Source organism: Paroedura picta, chromosome 14, assembly GCF_049243985.1.
Source record: "Paroedura picta isolate Pp20150507F chromosome 14, Ppicta_v3.0, whole genome shotgun sequence".
Classification (NCBI taxonomy): domain Eukaryota; kingdom Metazoa; phylum Chordata; class Lepidosauria; order Squamata; family Gekkonidae; genus Paroedura; species Paroedura picta.
Window position 1 is genome coordinate 30,569,343 of NC_135382.1, and position 20,040 is coordinate 30,589,382.

Sequence of the window (20,040 nt, forward strand, 5' to 3'; positions counted from 1 at the left end):
GCAAGCAGCTTGGCCAGAGGTGGGGCGCCATCTACACAACAGCCTTGAAGGATAGATCGAGCGTTCATCTGTCTGGAGCAGTGGAAAAGAGTGAGATCGGCATGGTGGGACAAGAGGCAGAACTGAACAGAGAAACCCCAGGAAAAAAAAATTTATATACAATCATGAACAAATGGGTCTTCATGCCATTGGTCAGTTTCGGTTTAATTTTTGTGAAAGAACCCTTGCGTAATTTTATGGTTGGGGGTCACCCCAACATGAGGAACTGTATTAAAGTGTTGCGGCATTAGGAAGGTTGAGAACCACTGTCCTAGACCCTTCGGGAGAGCATGTGGGGTGGACAAACGGTGTCTGTGAGCAGTTCTGAAGCACTCTACCTGAACTGGGCTGCTTAAGCCAACATTTCCAGTTTTCCTTTATTTTACCAGTCGCCGACAGGGCAAACGCACAAACACTTGATACCAGAATGTGGCGAACCATGTTTAGTTAATACATTTGGATGGGACAAAAGGAACGTCTCCGGGGGAGCCTTTTAAAGGACGTTCTACTAGACGGTGCTACTTGTGCTGCGGCGACAGCGGTGGAACGAGGTGAGCTGCGCAGACGCTGAGCATCTTGTCAATGTCCACCTGAGTTGACTTGTCCACCTCCGCCTTGGCCGCAACTCCCGTATTGGCACTTTTGGGGCTCCTCAAGTCTCTGCCTTTGTCTTCTGCAACTGAAACAGAGAATAAAAGGCTGCTATGAGACTGTGTCCGTACGGGTCGAGTGTGTTATGGCATGGCAGCGGCAGCTGATCTGGGGGTTTCTCAGCCATGCCAGCCAGCTTCCCTCAGTAGCTTGAGACTAAGGAAAAGGGGAATCTTAACAGCTCATCGGGAACTACCTTTTGCAATAAAATCAGGGTCCAGGGGCACCTATAAGAACAACAAAGATTTATTCAAGGTTTGAGCTTTCGAGTGCAAGCACTCGAAAGCTCACGCCTTGAATGAATCTTTGTTGGTCTTAAAGGTGCCCCTGGACCCTGATTTTATTGTGCTACTTCAGACCAACACGGCTACCCGTTTGAATCTACCTTTTGCAAGTTATTTTTCACTGGGCCTTCAAAAGCACCATGTTCACACCGTTCCGTCCTTGGTCATGCCCCCCTCAATGTTGTGTTTGGGAAAGGGGAGAACAAAATACCTATCCTTTTTGTTCTCAGTTTGTTACCTTTGGATGAGGTTATTCTCAGTTCTAGGGGTACGGTCTTGTTTTCTAGAACAGGATGAGTCTCCTGTGCGGGAAGATCGGATTCCTTTTCGGATGGGCTGTTCATCTCCGGATTGCCGTAGTTTATGTACTGGTATAAAGGTCGCAGGCGCTGGGATTTTCCTAGAAATGAAGATACGAGCTTTGGAATACAGGCAGCCTTGGTCCCAGGAGAAGACACTACTGGGAAATCCTATGCCCAGATCACCCCTTCCAGAATTGTGTGAGCTCTCATAGCATTAACCAATTTTCTCCCCCCTTTTTCTTCCCCCATTTCAATTCTCAACTGCAGTCAACTTTCTATACTCCTAAAGCATGCTCAGTCCTCAAGCCGGTTTTGGTTTTCTTTCTGTTTAATATACAGTCCAACTTTTCTTTCTGAATTCCCGGGGGAGATCCCCCAAGCATGCAGAAAACAAAACAAACTCTGCCTTGTCCTGACTGTGGCTGGAATGCTTTGCTGGTTTTATGACTGACACAAGGTCCAGCTGATTTACTATTAGATACATTAATATTAGTGTATGGCATACACAGTTGAGTTTACACCCCAGCTTCCATATCTCCCAGCAGGACTTGGGCTGTGACGGTAGCTTGTTGCTTTCCCTGTTTGCACTCACTCTCTCCACCGGCCGACTCCGGAGTCAGCATGCTCCCTGTGCCAGAAGCTGAGTTCACAATGATATCCAGTGAACTTTTCCTTTTCTTGGATTTCTTGGGCTGCTTTGGGATGAGAGGGGTTTCTACTTTGGAGCCATCCATTTCCTCTGCCCTGGGAGGGAGTTTCTTGAAATCTGCATGTTGGAAACTGAGCACCTCGGAATCAGTTCTGCAGAGGGAAAGAAAAGAGAACCGAGGAGGTTTGGATCCAGCGTGAACCATTCATAGCACATCACAGACCACGAGATCCGTTTGCTAGATCTGTGCTTGCTTCCTCCTGGCTGGAGCAATCTGTCCCTCAGCCTTGTTTTCTGCTAGTGCCAGTGTGTCCCTGTCCTCCGTAGGTTCCGTCTCCACCCCATCCTCCAAAGAGCGCTGCTGTGAAATCTAGCAAGGAGTGACTTTGATTAATGCTTTCACAGTCCTTTGGCAGTCTTGTAGTTGTTAGTTCATAAGCCCACTGCTAGAAGGAATAATGCATCCCTTGTCAAGCCAGGCAGTTCTGGAGAATCTAGCAACAAAAGTGCCCCATTCATTTTTTTCAAACATGGACACATTTTTATAGTGAGTCAGACTACGGTCCCCACCTAGCCCAGTATTCCCCATGCTTTCTGCCAGCAGTTCTCCAAGGCTCCATGCAGAAGTATTTCTGAGCCCTGCTACCTGCCATTTTTATCCTTTTTGGTGTGGAATGCCAAGGGCGGCATTCAGATCTTTTAGGCACAATTTCCACCTCTGTGCTCTGAGACAAAAAATAAACCAAACCAGGGCCTACTTGGTTGTTCTCGCTTTGAAGCCGTAGGTTGTCAGCCAGGCCTGGAGCACAGAGACCGATTTCAGATTCTTGAGTTCTGGGAACAGTTCTTGGTGCCCCTGGATTTCTTCCTCGTACAGTTTGGCGTGGAGGAGAAAGCCCTTCCCATCTTCGTGCCACTGCAGAAGGATACATACATTTACTCCATGGAAGAAGCAAAGATTCGGTTCAGGGCTTGTCCCTGAAGTTTCCAGGAGAAGGTAGAACTGCAGTTTATGTTCTGGGATTGATACCAAGTCAGCAAATGCAGTTACGTAACAGAATATGCCATCAAGGTGAAGAGAGGAGGAAAGGGTAAGTAAAGTCAATTACGCAGTTTGTTTTATGTCTTGATGTTATCGGTCTAAAGCAAGTGCAAGCATTTTTCTTAACAAGCAATGCCCTTCCATAGGTTCTCAGCACTTGATGGAGAATGAAGAGGTTGTTGGGTTGTTGAAAGATACAGATGGGGACTACAAATAAACTTATTTTCTATCCTGCTCTTCTCCCCAGTGGGGACAGCACAGGGAGATACTGAGAAGGGCAAAGCTAGTTATAGGCAATTTGAGCTGGAGTGTTGAATGCCACCTTGCTTCCCAAGCCTTGTGAATTCCCTTGTGACAAAGTTCCACTTCCTTTAGCAAGTCTGGCCAAGAGCTCCTCCAGGCCCCCAGCCAAGGGCTCGTGCTAAGCCTGGCCTCTCACCACTCAGGTCAGGCAACACAGGAAAACACAGAGCAGGACTTGCTGGTCTTTCAGAGCTCCAGGTGACCAGCATATCCCTGGAACAGGGTCCCCTCCCCTGTAGCCAACCTCCATGCTCATGTTCTGCATGGACTGCAGCCTCTGCTTTTTTCACCCCTCCCACTTGACTAGAGATGCCAATTTCCAGGTGGGAGCTGGGGATCCCCCAGAACTGCAGCTTTCCAGACTACAGAGATTAGTTCCCCTGAAGCAAATGAATGCTTTGGAGGGTGGAGTTGGTGGTATTATACCCCGCTGAGGTCTCTCCTTAGGTTCCATCCCTATATCTCTAGGAGTTTCCCACCGAAACCTGGCAACTGAACCCTTTACCTCCAGCGACTTGACCGAAGAGTTGTCCAGGGCTGCAGCCAGCTGGAATAGGAAGGGAGGAGGTGTTACTTTCCCTGCAGACTTCTTCTCAGTGGTGCTTCTTGCAAAACCAGCCATGACCTGGGAAAGGAGACAAATCGGAATGCAGACAGTCAAACAGTCTCCCCTTTGCATAGTGGCTGGGATGACAGGATACGGTTTGGTATTTAACAATGAAATCCGAAGCAGAGCTGCACCCTTTGCCGCTCACTGATGTCAAAAGATGTAGAAAGGTGTGACTCGGCTAAAGGATGTCATAGTAACCGTAGTATTCATAGCTTTCCCATTTTGTGTAAGACCTACCGACAGAGAGCCGGTGTGGTTTCATAGATAGAATGTCAGACCCAGGGAGAGCCCAGGTTCAAATCCCTACTCTGCCACGGCAGCTCAAGGGGGGACCTTGGGCCAGTCCCACACTTTTGACTATTGGGAAAATCTCTAGAGGGCAAAATTGAGGATTTAAGAAAGGTGAATAAATTATCTGCCATGTGCCACCAAGCCTGGGTGAGCAGGAATGGGAGCAGAGGAAGTTGGCTAGGCTGGCAAGTTGGCAAGAAAGATCTGCTTCTAAATATCCTTCTCCCACACTTGCAGCAAGGTTGCTGGAGTCGTCCGTGGGTAGAGGCCCTCAATCTTAATTCCTTCCCTGAGGCTTTTGAGGACAGTGGGAACCCTGTCTTCCTAAAAGGCACGCTTGTGGTGTATTAATTCTTGATGTGCCCAAGCTAGACAGCTTCTCCCTCTAGCAGATCTGCCCTTAAAATTAAGTGACAGATGCTTCTTCCTCTCTTAACTGGGCTGTTCCTGCTGGGAATTTTATTCAGCACGAAGGAAGTCAAGCGACAAGGTCGAGGCTTTGCCTCTCAGTTGAATCGTGAGTCATCAGGCTCCTGACAGATTCTTAAAGCCTCAAATCCTAGGGCTGATGAAAATCATGGCTTTAAAAAGTTGGAGGGTTTTCTCCCCCCCCCCCTCCTTTCCTCTTCATTTCCAGAAACAGCTGTTAGGGTGAGAGAGGTTAGGTCAACTAGAGGGAAAAACAACTCACAGCAAGAAACATTTCCTACAATCCCACCTATATTCCTGGCCAGGGCATGAAGTCCAAGGAGCCTTTCTTCTTGAGGGTCACTTGGCTGCCTACCTTTTAAATGCCAGGCCAAAGTAATTATTTGAAGTGAAAGTGTTCTATCTTGGAAAGCTGTTTTTATAGTCTGCTTTCTCTAGCCTGAGGACTTTTGGAAGACGGGGTTTGTTTGTTTTTTGTGCTTTTTATGCCTCTGCCTTGAATTTGTGCTTATTTTAATGTTGATCATTTCATGAGCCCTCTCGAGACAGTCTCAGGAGAGGCAGCACACAGGTTTTCAAAACAAAACTACCTTCATACAGTCAGTCTGACTATTGGTCTATCTAGGTTCAATATTGTCTGCTCTGCCGGCAGCCAACACACACTCAGATCTAACCTACCATGCAGGGGTGTTGTGTGTGTGGGTAGCATAACAATCTAAACTGTTTTAGGTCCCCATTGGGGGGGGGGAGTTGAGGCAACATTAGATAAACAAATATGTGACTTTGTTAACTCTCTCATGTCAAGTGTCCTGTTAAAACGCTGTAATAATGTAGGTGGTTTGTAGATACTTTGATGCTGGTCAATGACCGTAATAAATAATCAATCAATCATGAACGGGGGAATTTGTCTATGTAAATCTGCAGTTTTTCATTGGGTGGAGGATTGAGGAACTTGATTCCATATCTAGCAGTGCTGTCATAAGTACACACATCCTATTTGAATGTATTTGGCTCTTTTGGGAGTGTCGAAGGATAACAGATTTCCCAGCAGCAGTCCAAACAACAAAAGACCTAGAGCTATAAATGCCTCATGTCTTCATCGCTGTTTCCCCCCCAGCAGCACTCCATGGCCTAAAGCCATCCTTCAAAAGAAGGACTTAAGCTGGCTAAATCTCGGCCACTTGTTCTTACTGATAAGAAGCAGGGGGTCAGCCAAGGTTCTGGAAAAGTCGGCTCCGACTGACCTGTAGTGGTGGGGTTGGTGGACCACGCAGCCTTGCCTTGTCCTCCTTTAGCTGCAGTTGCTAGGTTACCCCTGGACTGTACGATTCCGAAGACTCCATTGGAGGCTGCAGAAATGCACAAGCGCTCTCTCCCCTGCAGTGATGCCTACTTGACCCTCTTAGCCAAGAGCTTAAGCAACTTAATGAAATCAGGAAATCCCTGGTTTGAAATCGCATCTTTGTCTTCAGGTGAGAGTTTCTCTCTTAGCCCCTATATTATAAATATAATATATTTATATTATAAATATAAATAAAAATATTAATAATATTAATAAATATAGGGATTATAAGGGCCGCAGTTTGACCAACTGGAGGGCTGCAGTCTGACCAACCCTGCCCTATACCAGGGGTAGTCAACCTGTGGTCCTCCAGATGTCCATGGACTACAATTCCCATAAGCCCCGCGAGCAAACGCTCTGGAGGGCCGCAGTTTGACTAACCCTGCCCTACACGACCACAAAGGCTGGACCAGGGGTAGTCAAACTGCGGCCCTCCAGATGTCCATGGACTACAATTCCCACAAGCATTCGCTGGCAGGGGCTTGTGGGAATTGTAGTCCATGGACATCTGGAGGGCCGCAGTTTGACTACCCCTGGGCTGGACAGTAGATGAAAGTCCAGCCTGCTATGAAATGCAACGCTAGCAACGGAGCTAAGGACGGTTTTTCCACGGCGAAGCAAGAATCCCTTCTCCCTTTACGTTGCTGCTCTAAAAAGGAAACGCACCATCGGATTAGCTGTAGAGCTGCCGAAGCGCTCCTTAGTCCCGAAATCTGGGCCACGGAAGGGAAAAACTACCCTTCCCATCAGCCTCCGCGCCCCTCTCTTCCTGCCGGCGGCTGGAAGTCGCTGTTGCTTAGAAACGGGAGGCGGGGAGATCAACTGCTTGTTGCTTTGCAGCCTGAGCCACGCAGGGCTGGGGAAGGAAACCCAAAACTGTGAGTTGGGGGCAGATCCCGGCTGGGGAGGTCGGGCTGACTGAGCCTAGCCCAGACTGGGCGGCCTTGCGCCAGTTTAACTGGGGAGAAAAGATCTGGAGGTTGCTAGGACAGGGGAGCTGGGGCTTGGCAGGTGGCCCTTCTTAATAGGATTTCCTGCCCTGGGCTTGCTTGAGCTGCTGCTGCTTGCTCCGTGAAGACCCGCTGCCTTTGCCCCGTCCATGCAGGGCACTCGTTTCTTGCCAGCTAGGGACGTGGCTGCGTGGTGTAGTGGTTAGAGTGTCAGGCTAGGAGCGGTGGGATCCAGGTGCTAATCCTCCCTCTGCCATGGCAGCTGACTGGGTGACCTTGCAGGGTTCTGGTGCGGATCCAAAGGAGGAGAGGGGAATTAGGTGTTTATGTACACCGCTTTGAGTTCCTCGTGGGGGTGGGTGAGTGGGAGGGAAATGTACCAAGTGACTAATGGCAAAGGCTGTGCTAAGCAAGCATCATTCTTAGGGACAGATAGATTCGGGCGGGGGTCTGAAGCAGCAGGGCAGAGTTTGAGTTCAGCAACACCTTTAAGACTGGCAAAGTTTTCTTCAAGCTTTTGCGTGCATTCACAGCTCTTCAGATACAGAAACCGAGACTGAAGAGGTGCATGAACGTGAAAATTTATAACTTGAATAAAACCTTGTTGGTCGTAAAGCTGCCGCTGGACCCAAACTTAGGGGGAGAGTGTGCTCTGGCCGCTCACTTATGACCCTACTCTGTAAATGCTGGGCCACCTCCCGCAGCAGCCCTTGTGGCTGTGGGCTGCTGCAACTCTGCTCTTGCCGAGTTGTAATCAGCGGTTGTGAACAGGCTGAGTTGTTTGCCGTGTCCAGAATATATCCCAGTGCAGAGACTCCCTCAGAAACTTACATGTATCAGTTCAGGAGCAATGTACAAGGCATTTTGGTCAACCTGCTTGCAAGAGGCACGGTCTACTATGAGTAGAATGGCCAGGAGGCCCGTAATTATATGTGAATGAATCAGTCAGCTAAGGAGCACTTTGCCCAGCTCTACAGCATTTCACCTCTTTTGTCAGGAGCCTGGCATGGCTTGCCTACTTTTGCCTTTTTAATCACAACACCCTGAGAGGTAGATCAAGCCTAGAGATTGTGACTGATGCAAACTGTCCTGTGCAGAAGGGGATTCTTCACATTCTTTAGGACCTTTCATTCACTGTACTAGTTCTGTAAAGCTTGGGGCAGGTCTGTGATTCTGTCTTATTATTCTCACAACAACCCTCTGGGAAGCTGGTGAAGCTGGGGGGCAGTGGCTGGCCTCATGAGCTTTGCATCTTCCCCAGGGGGTCTGCCTCCGCCCCTCAAGGTCACGACAAACATACACTCAATGATCTCCCTTAACCCCCTGATTGTATGGGAGCCAAGGCCTTCATTGCAACTTGACATTTGGCTTCCCCGTGTCTCCCCGGGGCTATGCCACCTGCCCCTTCCTTGCACTATAATAATGGTTCCCCAGGGCTCTGCTTCATTTTCGGGTAGCTGCAAAATCTCTGTTTCAGGGCAAAAGATCCTTTTGCCGCCGCTTGTTTGCTCAGAGCTCTGAGCAGCCGTTTGCCCTCCACGCCAACAGAACGAATGAATCTCTGCGCTGTGCCTTGGAAGGCGGCCAAGAGTGCCCTGCCGTAGTAGCTTGGCTTTGTTTGGGGCTTTTTTGTTTGTTTGTTTTGCAAGAGAGGTGAGGAAGGGATTTGGCCTTGTCCTGATCCAGGCGTGCTTGGCAGGGAGCCTGGCTTTGCTCCTAACTGCCTCCGTTCTTCCTCTCCAAAGGGGACAGAACCAGCGATGCTGGAAAGGTGCTTTGGAGAGTGTCTTGGAGGAGGGACCAGGAAGGTGAAAAGCAGCAGAGGCCTGGAGTGGGTTTTCTCTTGCAGTTTGTGAGGGCTGCTTGGGCGGGTTGGCTCAGGCTGGTATGGCGACACCTGTTCTTGCTGGCAGAGTGTCAAAGCTTCATGCCCCTTTGTGTGGCGGGAGGCCGTCTCTCTCCTTCGCACACTACCCGCTTGGCTGCAAGCAGAGACCGGCGCAGAAGTTATTGCCTAGGATGTGAAGCCTGAGGGTCCTCTCTGTGGTTGGGTCTGAGGCTGAAAACGTGGCCATGTCACAGCCTGTTTTCCTAGCCCTTCTGAAAACCACCCGTGTGCCTGAGGGAGCCATCTGTGTCTCCAAAAGCATGCTTTGTTAGGCAATAACACCACGGACCTCTAAAGCCACCCAGCATCCCATGTGCCCAGGAATGAGGTGATCCATTGCGGCAATGGTAGAAAAAGGACTGTGCCAGGTCAGGCGATGGGCAGACGGTCATATTTCCAAATATCCTCCTGATGGTTAAAAGCTCTCTGCACATGGAAGACCAGTAAAGGCAGGAGGGAAATCCCTTTGTTTTTACTATTCTAGTTTCTGTTTGCCTGGGTTTGTTTTTAATGCAACGGAATATGTGGAGCGGGAATCCCTTGTATTATGACTTTGACATTCTGTTGCTTCGTTTTCAAATGAAGCTGCCTTATACTGAATCAGCAAGAAAGCAGCAAACACCTGGGTAAGGAGGGTACCAAATTCATTAGCAAAACAACTTTCAAAACTTTCTCTTTCTTTGGAGGCCGGCCTGAACAACCACCGGGTTTATTTCGTTTTCAAGAATCTTTCTTCAGTGGCTGGGACATTCACAATGTATAGAAGACAAGCCAAAGACTCAGCCTCCGTTAACTTCTGGGAAAGTGAAGCCTACAAGGCTACTGCTGGTCACTTGAGAGTTGGGTCCTCAGGGAGAAGGAGAGGGATAGGTGTGTCTAGAGACCGGGAAGGCACTTAGGTATGGTTCGCGTTGGGGAGCGGTTTGTCTTAGAGAAAGTTTTAGGACTAGGGAAGAATTAGAGACATGGTTAGGAAAGGCAATGGGGTGTATTAGGGTTTTGTATATAAGCAGAGGAGCAAGTTGCCCATGTGAAGGATCGGAAGAGGGTGGAATGCCAAGGAAGCAAAGCAACATGGAAGATGTTGGGCAAATCTCATTTTGTGCTGGTTCGTGATTCTGCGCTTATCCAACAGCTATCTTCCTTTGCAGCAGCAGTTCCTGCCTCTCTAGCACCCTGTCCCTTCCGACGTCGGTGACACTTCTACGCTGACCGGTATAAACAAACCTTGTCAAGCACGAGAGGCCAAAAAAGGACGAGATCTTGACATTTGCTGGCTGTAGAGTGGAAGCTGAGATGTCGGAGGGGCCCTCCCGGATCACGGGGCCTATCCCTCCAGACCCCACCCTTTGCCCGGATTACTACAGACGTCCCCTGTCAGGTGGGTGGCCTTTCAAGGCTCATGGTTATTCCATGCCCTGCTGTGGATGCCGTTTGCTCCATTTCAGTGCGGTAAAACTGTAGTGAGGACTTTTTCTTTCAGGGGAATTGGTAGGGGGACATGCCTCTGAGGAAGAGGGCATTCACTAGCCCTAGCGTAAGTTCTTCCCTAGAAGCTTAAATGACTAAATTGAGGCTCGCATCAGGCTCTGGTCCTGGCATGAGAAGAGAAGACTCAGTGGAGAAGACAATAATGCTAGGAAAAGTGGAAGGCATCAGGAAAAGAGGAAGACCCGCAAGAAAGTAGTTTTCTCAATAAAGGAAGAAAAGGCCTAAGCAAGTACTGATAAAGCTGTTCTGGCTAAGCAGTAATATCAGGGCTCTCTCAGCCTCACCTCCCTCACAGGATGTCTGTTGTGGGGAGAGGAAAGGGAAGGCAAATGTAAGCCGCTTTGAGACTCCTTCAGGTAGAGAAAAGCGGCATATAAGAACCAACTCTTCTTCTTAATGAAAGGGTGTTTTGCAGGTCATTAACTCAGAAGGCTGCCAGAGCTAAAGTGCCTTCTAGGGTTCTGGGAGGGAAGAAAAGATGCTGTATTGGTACAGACAAGGGCCGGTGGGTGTGACTAGGCAAGTAAACTTGACTTTCTCTTTCTACATCTTTAGCACGGGGGAGGCTGGAAGGGAACTCCCTGAAGCTAGATTTGCTCCCAGGGCCCCTTCCTCCGGATGCAACCCTCTACCCTGCCTTGTACAGCGCTCGCCTCGCCCAGCCTCCTCCGCGGATCAGGCCCAATGCCAAGGACATCCTGGAGGTGGGCCGGAAGGGCACGGTGGGGGCCCTGCTGCAGCTGGACGGGATTTCCTTCTGCCAGGAGCTGCCACCCAAACGTAAGTGGGGACAGCTGCCTGGAGACGCCAGTTTCCTGATGCCAGTGTGGCGTAGAGGGGTGGTGGCAGTGGGTGGGAAAAGCTTTTTCTGTGTTTAGTTGGTTGGTTGTAGGGGGTAGAGAAAAGTGGCATATAAGAACCATCACCGACAAATCTTCTTCTTCTTCTCCTTCTCCTTTTCCTTCTCCTTTTCCTTCTCCTTCTCCTTCTCCTTCTCCCTCTCCTTCTCCTTCTCCTTCTCCTTCTCCTTCTCCTTCTCCTTCTCCCTCTCCCTCCCCTCCCCTCCCCCTCCCCCTCCCCCCTCCCTCCCCTCCCCCTCCCCCTCCCCCTCCTCTTTCCTCCTTCCTCCTTCCTTCTTCCTCTTCCTCTTCCTCTTCTTCCTTCCAAGTACCAACCCTCCTTAGCTTCCAAGATGTGACAAGGCACAGCACAAAAGGAACAGTGAATGGGGAGGACTGGGGCTCAGTGGGAAAGTCTCTGCTTTGCATGCGGAGGGTCCCCAGGTTCAGCCCCCTGGTTCTCCAGCTGAAAGGGCAACATAAAAGATGACGTGAAAGAACCCAACGTGAGACTCCGGGAAGCCGCTGCCAGTCTGAGTAGCCAATACGGATCCTGACGGACCGGTGGTCTCATTCAGCCCGAGGCGGCTTCACGGTGGAGGGGAAATAAAGCTGCAAAATGAACAGCCAGCGAGGGAGACGATGCTGGGAGAGGATGGATCCCTGCCAGAGCAAGGCGTTGTTGAGTGACTTCTCTCCAGATTGCTATTAGAGTGGCAGTAAAGTGCACATGATGCTTCATACCCGGAGCACAGCGGCTTTGTCCCCTAATGCTGCGATCCTAAACCAGGTTGTACCCTCCAAAGCCTACCGAAGTCGGTGGGCTTTGTAGGACATAACTCTGCTGAGGACAGCACGGTTAGTCGGCTTGGAGGTGCTGTGAACGGGAAACGGAAGGCCGATGCCAGCTCCTGTGCCACGGCCCCCAAATAAGGCTTTCCACTGCCAATCCTCTGCACAGAGAGCACTGTGTTTGCCAGCTGCTTACCATGTGTGTGTGAGCCCGGTCACGTGGGCGGCCTCTGTGCCAAGGCCAGCTGCTCCTGAGAATGCAGATTGCAGGCGTGGGGACATACTCTGCTGAACTGGCACACATGGGCCCTCTATGGCATAGATGGATAGATGGATGGATGGATAGATAGATAGATAGATAGATAGATAGATAGATAGATAGATAGATAGATAGATAGATAGATAGATAGATAGATAGATAGATAGATAGATAGATAGATAGATAGATAGATAGATAGATAGATAGATAGATAGATAATCTGCTATCGCCACTGTAAAAATCAGCTGGCGCCTGATGAGATTTAGGAAGAAGGTAGATTTCTCGTTTTTAACAGTGGCGATAGCAGGTCTTTCACCCACAGCGTGATCCGGGCTTTTCTGTTTTCTCTGCGTGAATGCATACGTGCTAGTCCAAGGGCTCGTTCGCACCGTATTCTTGTCCCCCCCCTCACATTTTTCAAGCGGGTTTGTCCTCCTTTTTAAAAGCACGTTTTAAGATCTTACACGTAGAAATCCTTCCATTTAATATATAAAACAGTTGCCGGAATTGCCGGAGGGAAGGCGGGAGGGAGAGATTTGTCGGTGATGGTACTAACGCTAGCCAGTTAGGTGCTTCGATTAAACCGAACCGTGCGTAAAACTTCAGAGCCTGTGTGCTAAGCAGACACTCTGTCACCGGGCCATGATCCCTGCCTGAGGCTCTGCGCACCGCCCACATGTCCCCCCCCCCCCGGACCCTGTGCTGTCTCTCGGCTGGGCTTAGCAGCTTGCTGGGTCTTTTCCATGAGGCTGGAGTTGTCTCACTTCCTGGCTGGGGGTGGAGAGGGGAGGGACCCATGAGGCAGGTTGCTTGCCCCTGGCAGTCCCACCCCCCACCCCACCCCTCCAGCCTGATTGACCGGCTGCAGTGAACCTGCTTCCCGTTTTTACGGCAGGCACGCTTCCACCTTAACTGTTGTACGTGGGTGTCTGATATTCTCGAGCCACCCCGGGAAGCCGTTCTCAGGCTGTGGAGGTGAGGGGGATAAATATTTAACAGCAAAGCAGATTTGCCACCTGTGACACAGCCCCGGCATCCCTGATCACGACTCAGCCTGACCTCATTTCAGAAGAGGCAACTCAGCGTTGCAACTCAGCGTTGCAAGCGGCCTTTTATTTGTAAAGAAAAAAAACAACAACCCAGGGCTCCTTATGGTGGAATGGCACCCCCGGGGCGTCTTCCTTGCCAGCAATGAATTTATGGTCAACGCTGCTCATTCACTTCTATGGGCTCCTGCAAAGACAATTTGGGCTTTTGATGCTGCTTTGAGAATCCCTGTCATTGGATAGCAGCTCTTGTCCGTCAGCTTTGCCACTTCCCTCCCTCCCTCCCTCCCACTTAGAAAGGCCCAGCCATGTTGCTGACCCCCATTTAAGATCTGCCCAGGATGCTCTGTACCCCGCCCACCTGCCCTGCCACCCGAACCGTGGCCTGGATTTTGGTTGGGCTTAGCTGACCCCTGTACGGATGCCGTCTGGCTGTTGACCCACTTGGGAAGCCCCAAAGGGCCTTTGTATCTGCAGCTCAGGGCAGGGGGTTTCTCCGTCTCGCCGGGCAGGGAAGGAGTGCAAAGACTACGAGAAGGTGAACCTGAGGCGCCTGAGAGAGATCCAGAGGAGGTGTCGGGAGAAGGAGCAGGCCCAGGAGCTCAGCCAACCCAAGCCCGTGAAGGCCTTGTGGAGGTCGCCCAAGTACGAGAACGTGGAGTCCAAAGTGAAGGCCAAACTGCAGGTACCCCGGAGCACGCCCATGCCCCCCTTCCCACTCTCCCCCTTACTTGGACACCGTTGTCCGAGCCCCAGGATTGCCCGGAGAGGCACAGCCCTTAGAAGGTGGCTGTTGTATTGGAGAGGGGCTGCAGCTCATTGGCCTGGCGCACTGAAGGGCCCAGGTTCAGTCCCCTGAAGTTTGGCTGGGGGGAGACAAGGAGACTCCTGCCAGCGACACAAAAGAGCTGCTGCTGATCCAAGGAGGCAGGGCTGAGCTAGCCTTGCGCTGACTCAGTGAAACGCAGCATCTCTCACTCAAAGGACGTCTTGCTCTGCACTGCGGCAGAGACCTTTCCACCAGACAAGTCCCCTGGTCCCTCCGGGGAGGTCGCCAGTCCCCGTTTAGGTGAGAGGCAGCTTCGTACGGTGGTTTGAGAGCAGTGGGCACTGATCCAGAGAACTGCGTTGCATTCCCTGTTCCTCCACGTGCAGCCAGCTGTGTGACCTTGGGCTAGATGTGGCTCTCTTAGAGATGTGGTTCTTTCATAGCAGTTTTCTCAGAGCTCTCTTGGCCTCAATTATTTCACGGGGTGTCTGTTGTGGGGAGAGGAAGGGAAGGGTGTTCTCTCTTCCTCTCCTACACTCAGCCTAATCTTTTTTTTAGTATTTTTTAGTATTTATAATTGTATTTAATTTCCATATCATCTCTTAAGACTTGGGACAGATTACATCGTGATAAAATGCATATATAAAATAATATACAAATAAAAACAATTCAAATCTCAAACACAGTTTTGATGTCAGCTGCCTAGATCTTATACTTGCTGGAAAAAGAGGAGAGGAGGTTGGCATATAAATTGGGGCTGGGGGAAGGAGGCAAGTAACAATTCCGATGTTGTTTGGGTCTCAGCCACACAGAGTTGGGTTTTTTGGGAGGACAGAGAGGAAGAGCAGCACACAATGCCTTAACCTGCTCTGGGCAGGAAACCATGGCATAAATAAAACCACTGCAGTCAGTCCGTGTCTGTCAACCTCTCTCAGTTTCATTTCTCTCGTGTGTTTATTCCAGGAAGGCTCAGTTTCTCCAAATCCAGAAGCTCAGAGATTCCTGAGAGCTTACTCCCGCTGTGGCACGGGGATCCACCCACGTAGGCCGCTAGCCCCAAACCCTGCTCAACTCCGAGCAACGGTAGATGCCACAACGGTGCCCGTCCCAGGGGGGAATGTCAAGGTGAGGGGCTGCATGCGCCCGCCATGTGCTTCTTCCTCCTGTTTCTCACAAGCTGTAATGGGGGGGAGCCTTGCAGGGGGAAAAGCATACTGTCCGGTCTCACAGTGCCTGAAGCCGCTGCTGTCTCTCTTAAGACGTGCCCTCTCCTTCCAGACCTCCGAGAACGGCAAGGTGGACTTTGTCAGCCACAATGCCCAAAATGCCAAACGAGCCCAGGTGCGGCGATCACGCTCCCTGCAGTCGCTCACTGAAGTGCTGGCGCAGAAACGGAAGGAGCAGGAGGAGTATGACGCCAAGCAGAAAGGCCACGTCCCGCAATAGTACGTAAAAAGGGCCTCCGGTGCCCGTAGAGAGGCAAGAATTGTCCCATTGTTGTCCTATTATGTACAGGGTAGTCAAACTGCAGCCCTCCAGATGTCCATGGACTACAATTCCCATGAGCCCCTGCCAGCATTCGCTGGCAGGGGCTCACGGGAATTGTAGTCCATGGACATCTGGAGGGCCGCAGTTTGACTACCCCTGACTGTAAGGACAGCACTGGAGCACACGGAAACAATGTTACAGTAGAAGAACCAATGATCCGTGCATGTCCAATATGTCTTTCTCAACTTCTTTACCTTTGAGAAGCCCCCGAAACATTCTTCAGGCTTTGAGAAACCCCAGAAGTGGCACAATCATCATGCAGAAAATGGTCGGGAAGCATAGCTCTGGACACGCCCACCCAGGGCCCCTCCCCTTCCCATCCCGTGCAGGCCCATCATTGGCCATTTTTGGAGGGAGGGGCAGGTCGACATGACCATATATGGTCATATCACCCGATAAATGTTTAACAAATTTAAAAATCGACTCTCACAAGCTCGTCCCCCCCTCCCCAATTGTTGTTGAGCTCTGTAAGTGGATTTGAATCTAGTTCTGCGACATCAGCTGCCATTATTGGGTATCTAGCAAATTGGTGCAGGACCTTGTTGTTGGCCTGAACTCTACTCCTCTCCACGGTGCCTCTTGGGCTGGAAGCCCACTTTGTGGCAGCCTGAAAGGCAAGGAGGAGCCGGTCCCATGTGCCTTCCCTTAGGGGCAATGAAGCTGCTTCCTCCTCAGGGCTTGCTGTGCTACAATTTCGCGGCCTTCCTGACGCTGTCCTTTCCGCCCTGCCAGCCTGCTTGAGAGGAAGGACCACTGGCGCAAAGAAGCGGAGGAGCGGCGGCGCAACACGCCTGACCCCGCCATGCCCCCGGGCCATTCCCTGATGCCAGAGAGCCAGCGGGTGGAAACCCTGAACAACCTCAAGCAGAGTAAGATGGGGAGGTGCAGAACTGCTTCACATAGAGTCAGATCGCTGCCCCGTCTAGGCCGACGTTGCTTATTCAGGCATCTCTGCGGGTGGCAGGTAGAATTCTTCCCACGCCCTGGGATTCTCTTCCGTGGAGATGCTGAAGACTGAACCACCTGAGATCTTGCGCGTGGCTCATCTCCTTGTGAAAGCTTGCAGGAAGGTGGAACAAAGGCCATCTCCTAAATCCTTGGCTGGGCTGAGAACTGATGAGAGAGGAAGGGAAAGGTGTTTGCAAGCATCTTTGAGACTCTTTGAGGGAGAGAAAAGCGGAGTCCAAAAAGCCTCTTCATCTTCTTCTACTGCACAAATACATTGGGATCTGCAGTGGGAGGTTCTTGGAGCTTCACTTGGGCTGTAGCATTCAGTCAATCGAATCACGCGAGGGAGGAGAAGCACCCTTGATTGACAGCCAGCTTGGTAGAGCGGTGGCTTCTAATCTGGAGAGCAGGGTTTGACTCCCCACTCCTCCAAGTGCAGCCAGCTGGGTGACCTTGGGCCAGTCACAGTCCTGTAACATCAGTTCTCACAGAGCAGTTCTGCCAGAACTTTCTCAGCTTCATCTGCCTTGCAGGATGTCTGTTGTGGGTTGTGGAAGGGAAGGCGATTGTAAGCCACTTGGAGACTCCTTTGGGGAGTCAAAAGTGGGGTATAAAAACCACCTCTTCTTCTTGTGGCAGATGTATTTTTTGTTAAGTCAAATATTCGACAAAGCTTTCTTCTCAGGTCATGCCTCTTCTGAGACTCTGAGACTACTCACATAACATCAGGTGTTGTTGTGGTTAAGGGCAGTGGACTCTAAGAACCAGACTGATCCCCCACCTCTCCATATGGAGCCTGCTGGGTGACTTTGGGCCAGTCACAGTTCTCTCAGAGCCGTCTCAGCCCCACCTACCTCACAAGGTCCCTGTTGGAAACGTGATTGTAAGCCAATTTGAGATCCCTTAAGATAGAAAAAAGCGGGGCATAAAACCCCACTCTTCTTCATGTGTGCACAGGGACGTTTTATTTCACAGCACTCTTGTTCTAGTTATCCGCAGGGATTTCTTTAAGAGACGAAGGACATCTTTTCTGTAACTTTTCTGCCCTCCACGCAGGTCAAGAGCAACTTCTGAAAGACCTCCTGCTGCTTCCCGTGCGAGCCGACACGCTCAACCTGAAGAACAGACGGGCGGGGCTGGAGAAGAAGCTGTCGCAGGTCGAGGAGGCCCTGAAGATCTTCTCCCGGCCCAAAGTCTTCATCAAGCTGGATTCCTAGGCAGGGGCAGCCACGGCGGACACGAAAGGAGGGCATTGTGTGTGTGTTCCTGCATTAAGGCAGACTCTCGTCCTCCTCTCTCCCAGAAAAGAGGCAGGAAGGGGAAGAAGTCTCTCTCCCCGGGAACCTCAGTGCAGAATAATGACAATCCCAAGCTCTCCGCCCTCGACAATCCCAGCTCAGGCTGACCAGATTTTCCTCCAGGATGTGGGTGGAGGGTGTGCGTGGAGACAGTCGCACAGGCCATGAGAGCCAGCTCACCCACTGGCAGCCCTTGGGCTCCCCCTGCCACCCTCCACCAACAGCAGTTCCAGAAACACAACAGCTAGATGCAGCTAGCAATCAGCTGACAACGTCAGGAACACGTGGGATTTTTTAACTCATTGGAATTTTTTAAAAATAAAGCCGATTTCTAAAGTTCCCATCCTGGGTTGTTATGCACCCAAGCAGGGGCTCTGGGCAGTGTTTTCCAGGTGTCTGCAATAACTCTCTTAACAGATTTATCAGCTGATTTATTTTTTTCATTTGTGGGTAGGGTCGATGCAGGCAACAACTAGCTTGGTTCAGGTTCCGTAGCCGATCTGTGCGTCCTGCTTCCTTGAGCAGGAATGAGCTTGAAAAAGGCGCATAACTGCTCGACCATTTTCGGCCCAAGAAGAAAAGTGGGGTATAAAGCATAGCTAAATGTTTGTCTTAGGAAAACAGGTTAGCTATATTGCTTCCCTAGCGCTAAGTCAGGAATAGTTTGCTCCTCCTGTCGGTAGAAGCAGTTCTCCTCCCCCAGAAGAGGGGGAGGGAATCATTGGATCTAAACCACTGTTACCTAGCTCACCAGGATGCAGCATCCGGACACTAAAAAATCTCCATCAAATTCTACATTCACGGTTCGGTGTTTGTGAATGCAGAACAGGCAGAGTTTAAAGCCTGGGGGCAGAAATCTGAATCCGGGCTACATTTTACCATTACGCAGCAGATGCTTACATATTCCTCCTCTTTACGTTCCTTTCCTTCTGCCTCTTCTTGGAGAGAAAGGCAAGTTGGATCCCCCCCAGTCTTGAACACGAGCTGCAAACTGCTCTTACAAGCCATCCCCCTCTGCCCCAGTAACTGGACCTCTTCACTCATTTTGCAACAGAATTCTCAGCAACTTCACCAAATGCCCAGATTTCCTTCTGTTGCAGGGGTGACTAAAACTGTGGCTCTCCAGAGGTCCATGGACTTCAATTCCCATGAGCCCCTGCCATGGACCTCTGGAGAGCCAGTTTGGCCACCCCTGAGTGTAACACCGACAAGGGTGATCATGCAAGTCCTGTGGCACCTTTAAGGCTAGCAAAGTTTAATTCTGGGTTGTGCACATGTGCAACATCTGAAGTTAAGGCGCTTTGCTGCATCCAACAATACTACGTGCGATAGGGCCTTGGAGACACCAGGGTTTTTGTTCTGCTGTTATCTGTTTATTGCTGTTGGCTGCAGGAGAATGTTAGGAAATGGGGCTTCAGTTCTCTTATAGAGACAGGACAGTCTGTCTTACTGGTGTGTGTGGGGCTGCAGTAGCAAAGACTGGTTTTTGCAAGTACGCTTGCTCCTAAATTCAAACCTCAGGCTAAGTAGCTGCAATAAGCCTCGAACGGTTGCAGATACATTGTCAGAGAAGATACCCGATTTAAATCCAGGAAGCTGCGTTTTGTTCAGTGCCACCGAGAAGAGGCTGCAGTTCTTTTTGCCACCTGAGCATCAGGTTGTGGAGTGAAGCTATTGTGAAAGGGCTCCACTTTGCAGCTCAGAAGAACCGGGTTTGTGCGTGCGGGTGTGTTTGAAGGCTTGCCTGAGCACCGAAGGGATGCAAATAGCATCCGCGGCACAAAAGACTCTGTGCCAAAGGAGTTTTGCAGAGAGTGAATAAAGCTGACAAGTTATCAACTACATCTGTGTAATTTCTCACAAGGAAGGCTAAGCGGTTAGCCTGCATCTCTCCCTTCACCAAGGATGCAACGGGTGGGGGGTGGGTGAGGAGGCGAGAGGACAAGATTCACGGGATTAGGAACCTGCTGCCAGCCTCTAAGCACATCAGCCTTTTGACAAGCCCCCTCTTCCTGCTGGCAGAGTTCTGCCTTGCGGAGCCAGCTGCCGGAGATCACTAAAGGCAGGCCGACGTCACAACCTCTCCTGCCCCAGCCAGTTCTCGGGGCTGCAGCTCAGACCCCCCCCCCACACACACCAGATTTCTTTTTGTTACTTGGCAATATTGCTGCTCTCCACGGGGCAAGCTCATGGAGCAATGCAGGTTAGCCTTACGGTGCAGGGAAGAGCCAAGGTAGCTGGGTGCAGGCTCCAGAGGGCCAGTCACTTCG

The 20,040-nt window shown here is 50.7% G+C and overlaps 2 protein-coding genes across 6 annotated transcripts; one reads left to right on the forward strand and one right to left on the reverse strand.

Annotated features, from left to right (window-relative positions):
* Nucleotides 1–223: 223 nt before the first annotated feature.
* On the reverse strand, nt 224–6,715 carry C14H16orf86 (chromosome 14 C16orf86 homolog). Of its 2 annotated transcripts, none has more exons than XM_077309483.1 (6): nt 6,609–6,715; nt 3,776–3,895; nt 2,684–2,841; nt 1,869–2,077; nt 1,213–1,374; nt 224–718 (listed from the first exon to the last, which is right to left on the reverse strand). In XM_077309483.1, exons 1-6 carry the CDS (start codon nt 6,687–6,689, stop codon nt 558–560), a joined length of 891 nt encoding a protein of 296 aa, XP_077165598.1. In that variant the 5' UTR covers nt 6,690–6,715; the 3' UTR covers nt 224–557. The 2 variants fall into 2 exon arrangements, with proteins under 2 accessions (XP_077165598.1, XP_077165599.1); XM_077309484.1 differs by lacking the exon at nt 6,609–6,715 and adding an exon at nt 5,845–5,967 and having other exon boundaries at nt 231–718.
* Nucleotides 2,837–19,612, forward strand: ENKD1 (enkurin domain containing 1). Of its 4 annotated transcripts, none has more exons than XM_077309481.1 (8): nt 2,837–3,016; nt 9,932–10,161; nt 10,827–11,051; nt 13,720–13,892; nt 14,940–15,101; nt 15,255–15,421; nt 16,257–16,393; nt 17,529–19,612. In XM_077309481.1, exons 2-8 carry the CDS (start codon nt 10,077–10,079, stop codon nt 17,687–17,689), a joined length of 1,110 nt encoding a protein of 369 aa, XP_077165596.1. In that variant the 5' UTR covers nt 2,837–3,016; nt 9,932–10,076; the 3' UTR covers nt 17,690–19,612. The 4 variants fall into 4 exon arrangements, with proteins under 4 accessions (XP_077165596.1, XP_077165595.1, XP_077165593.1 ...); XM_077309480.1 differs by lacking the exon at nt 2,837–3,016 and adding an exon at nt 6,543–6,820 and having other exon boundaries at nt 9,916–10,161; XM_077309478.1 differs by lacking the exon at nt 2,837–3,016 and adding an exon at nt 6,543–6,820.
* The last annotated feature ends 428 nt before the right edge of the window (nt 19,613–20,040 follow it).

Coding starts and splice junctions, on each gene's coding strand:
- C14H16orf86 (XM_077309483.1), bottom strand. CDS start 6,689: ATGGGAAGGGTAGTTTTTCCCTTCCGTGGCCCAGATTTCGGGACTAAG. Junction 3,896..6,608: donor GCTCTACAGCTAATCCGATG/GTGCGTTTCCTT, acceptor CTCCTTTCCCAG/GTCATGGCTGGTTTTGCAAG. Junction 2,078..2,683: donor TTCAAAGCGAGAACAACCAA/GTAGGCCCTGGT, acceptor TTCCCTCTGCAG/AACTGATTCCGAGGTGCTCA.
- ENKD1 (XM_077309481.1), top strand. CDS start 10,077: ATGTCGGAGGGGCCCTCCCGGATCACGGGGCCTATCCCTCCAGACCCC. Junction 11,052..13,719: donor CCAGGAGCTGCCACCCAAAC/GTAAGTGGGGAC, acceptor CTCGCCGGGCAG/GGAAGGAGTGCAAAGACTAC. Junction 13,893..14,939: donor AAGTGAAGGCCAAACTGCAG/GTACCCCGGAGC, acceptor TGTTTATTCCAG/GAAGGCTCAGTTTCTCCAAA.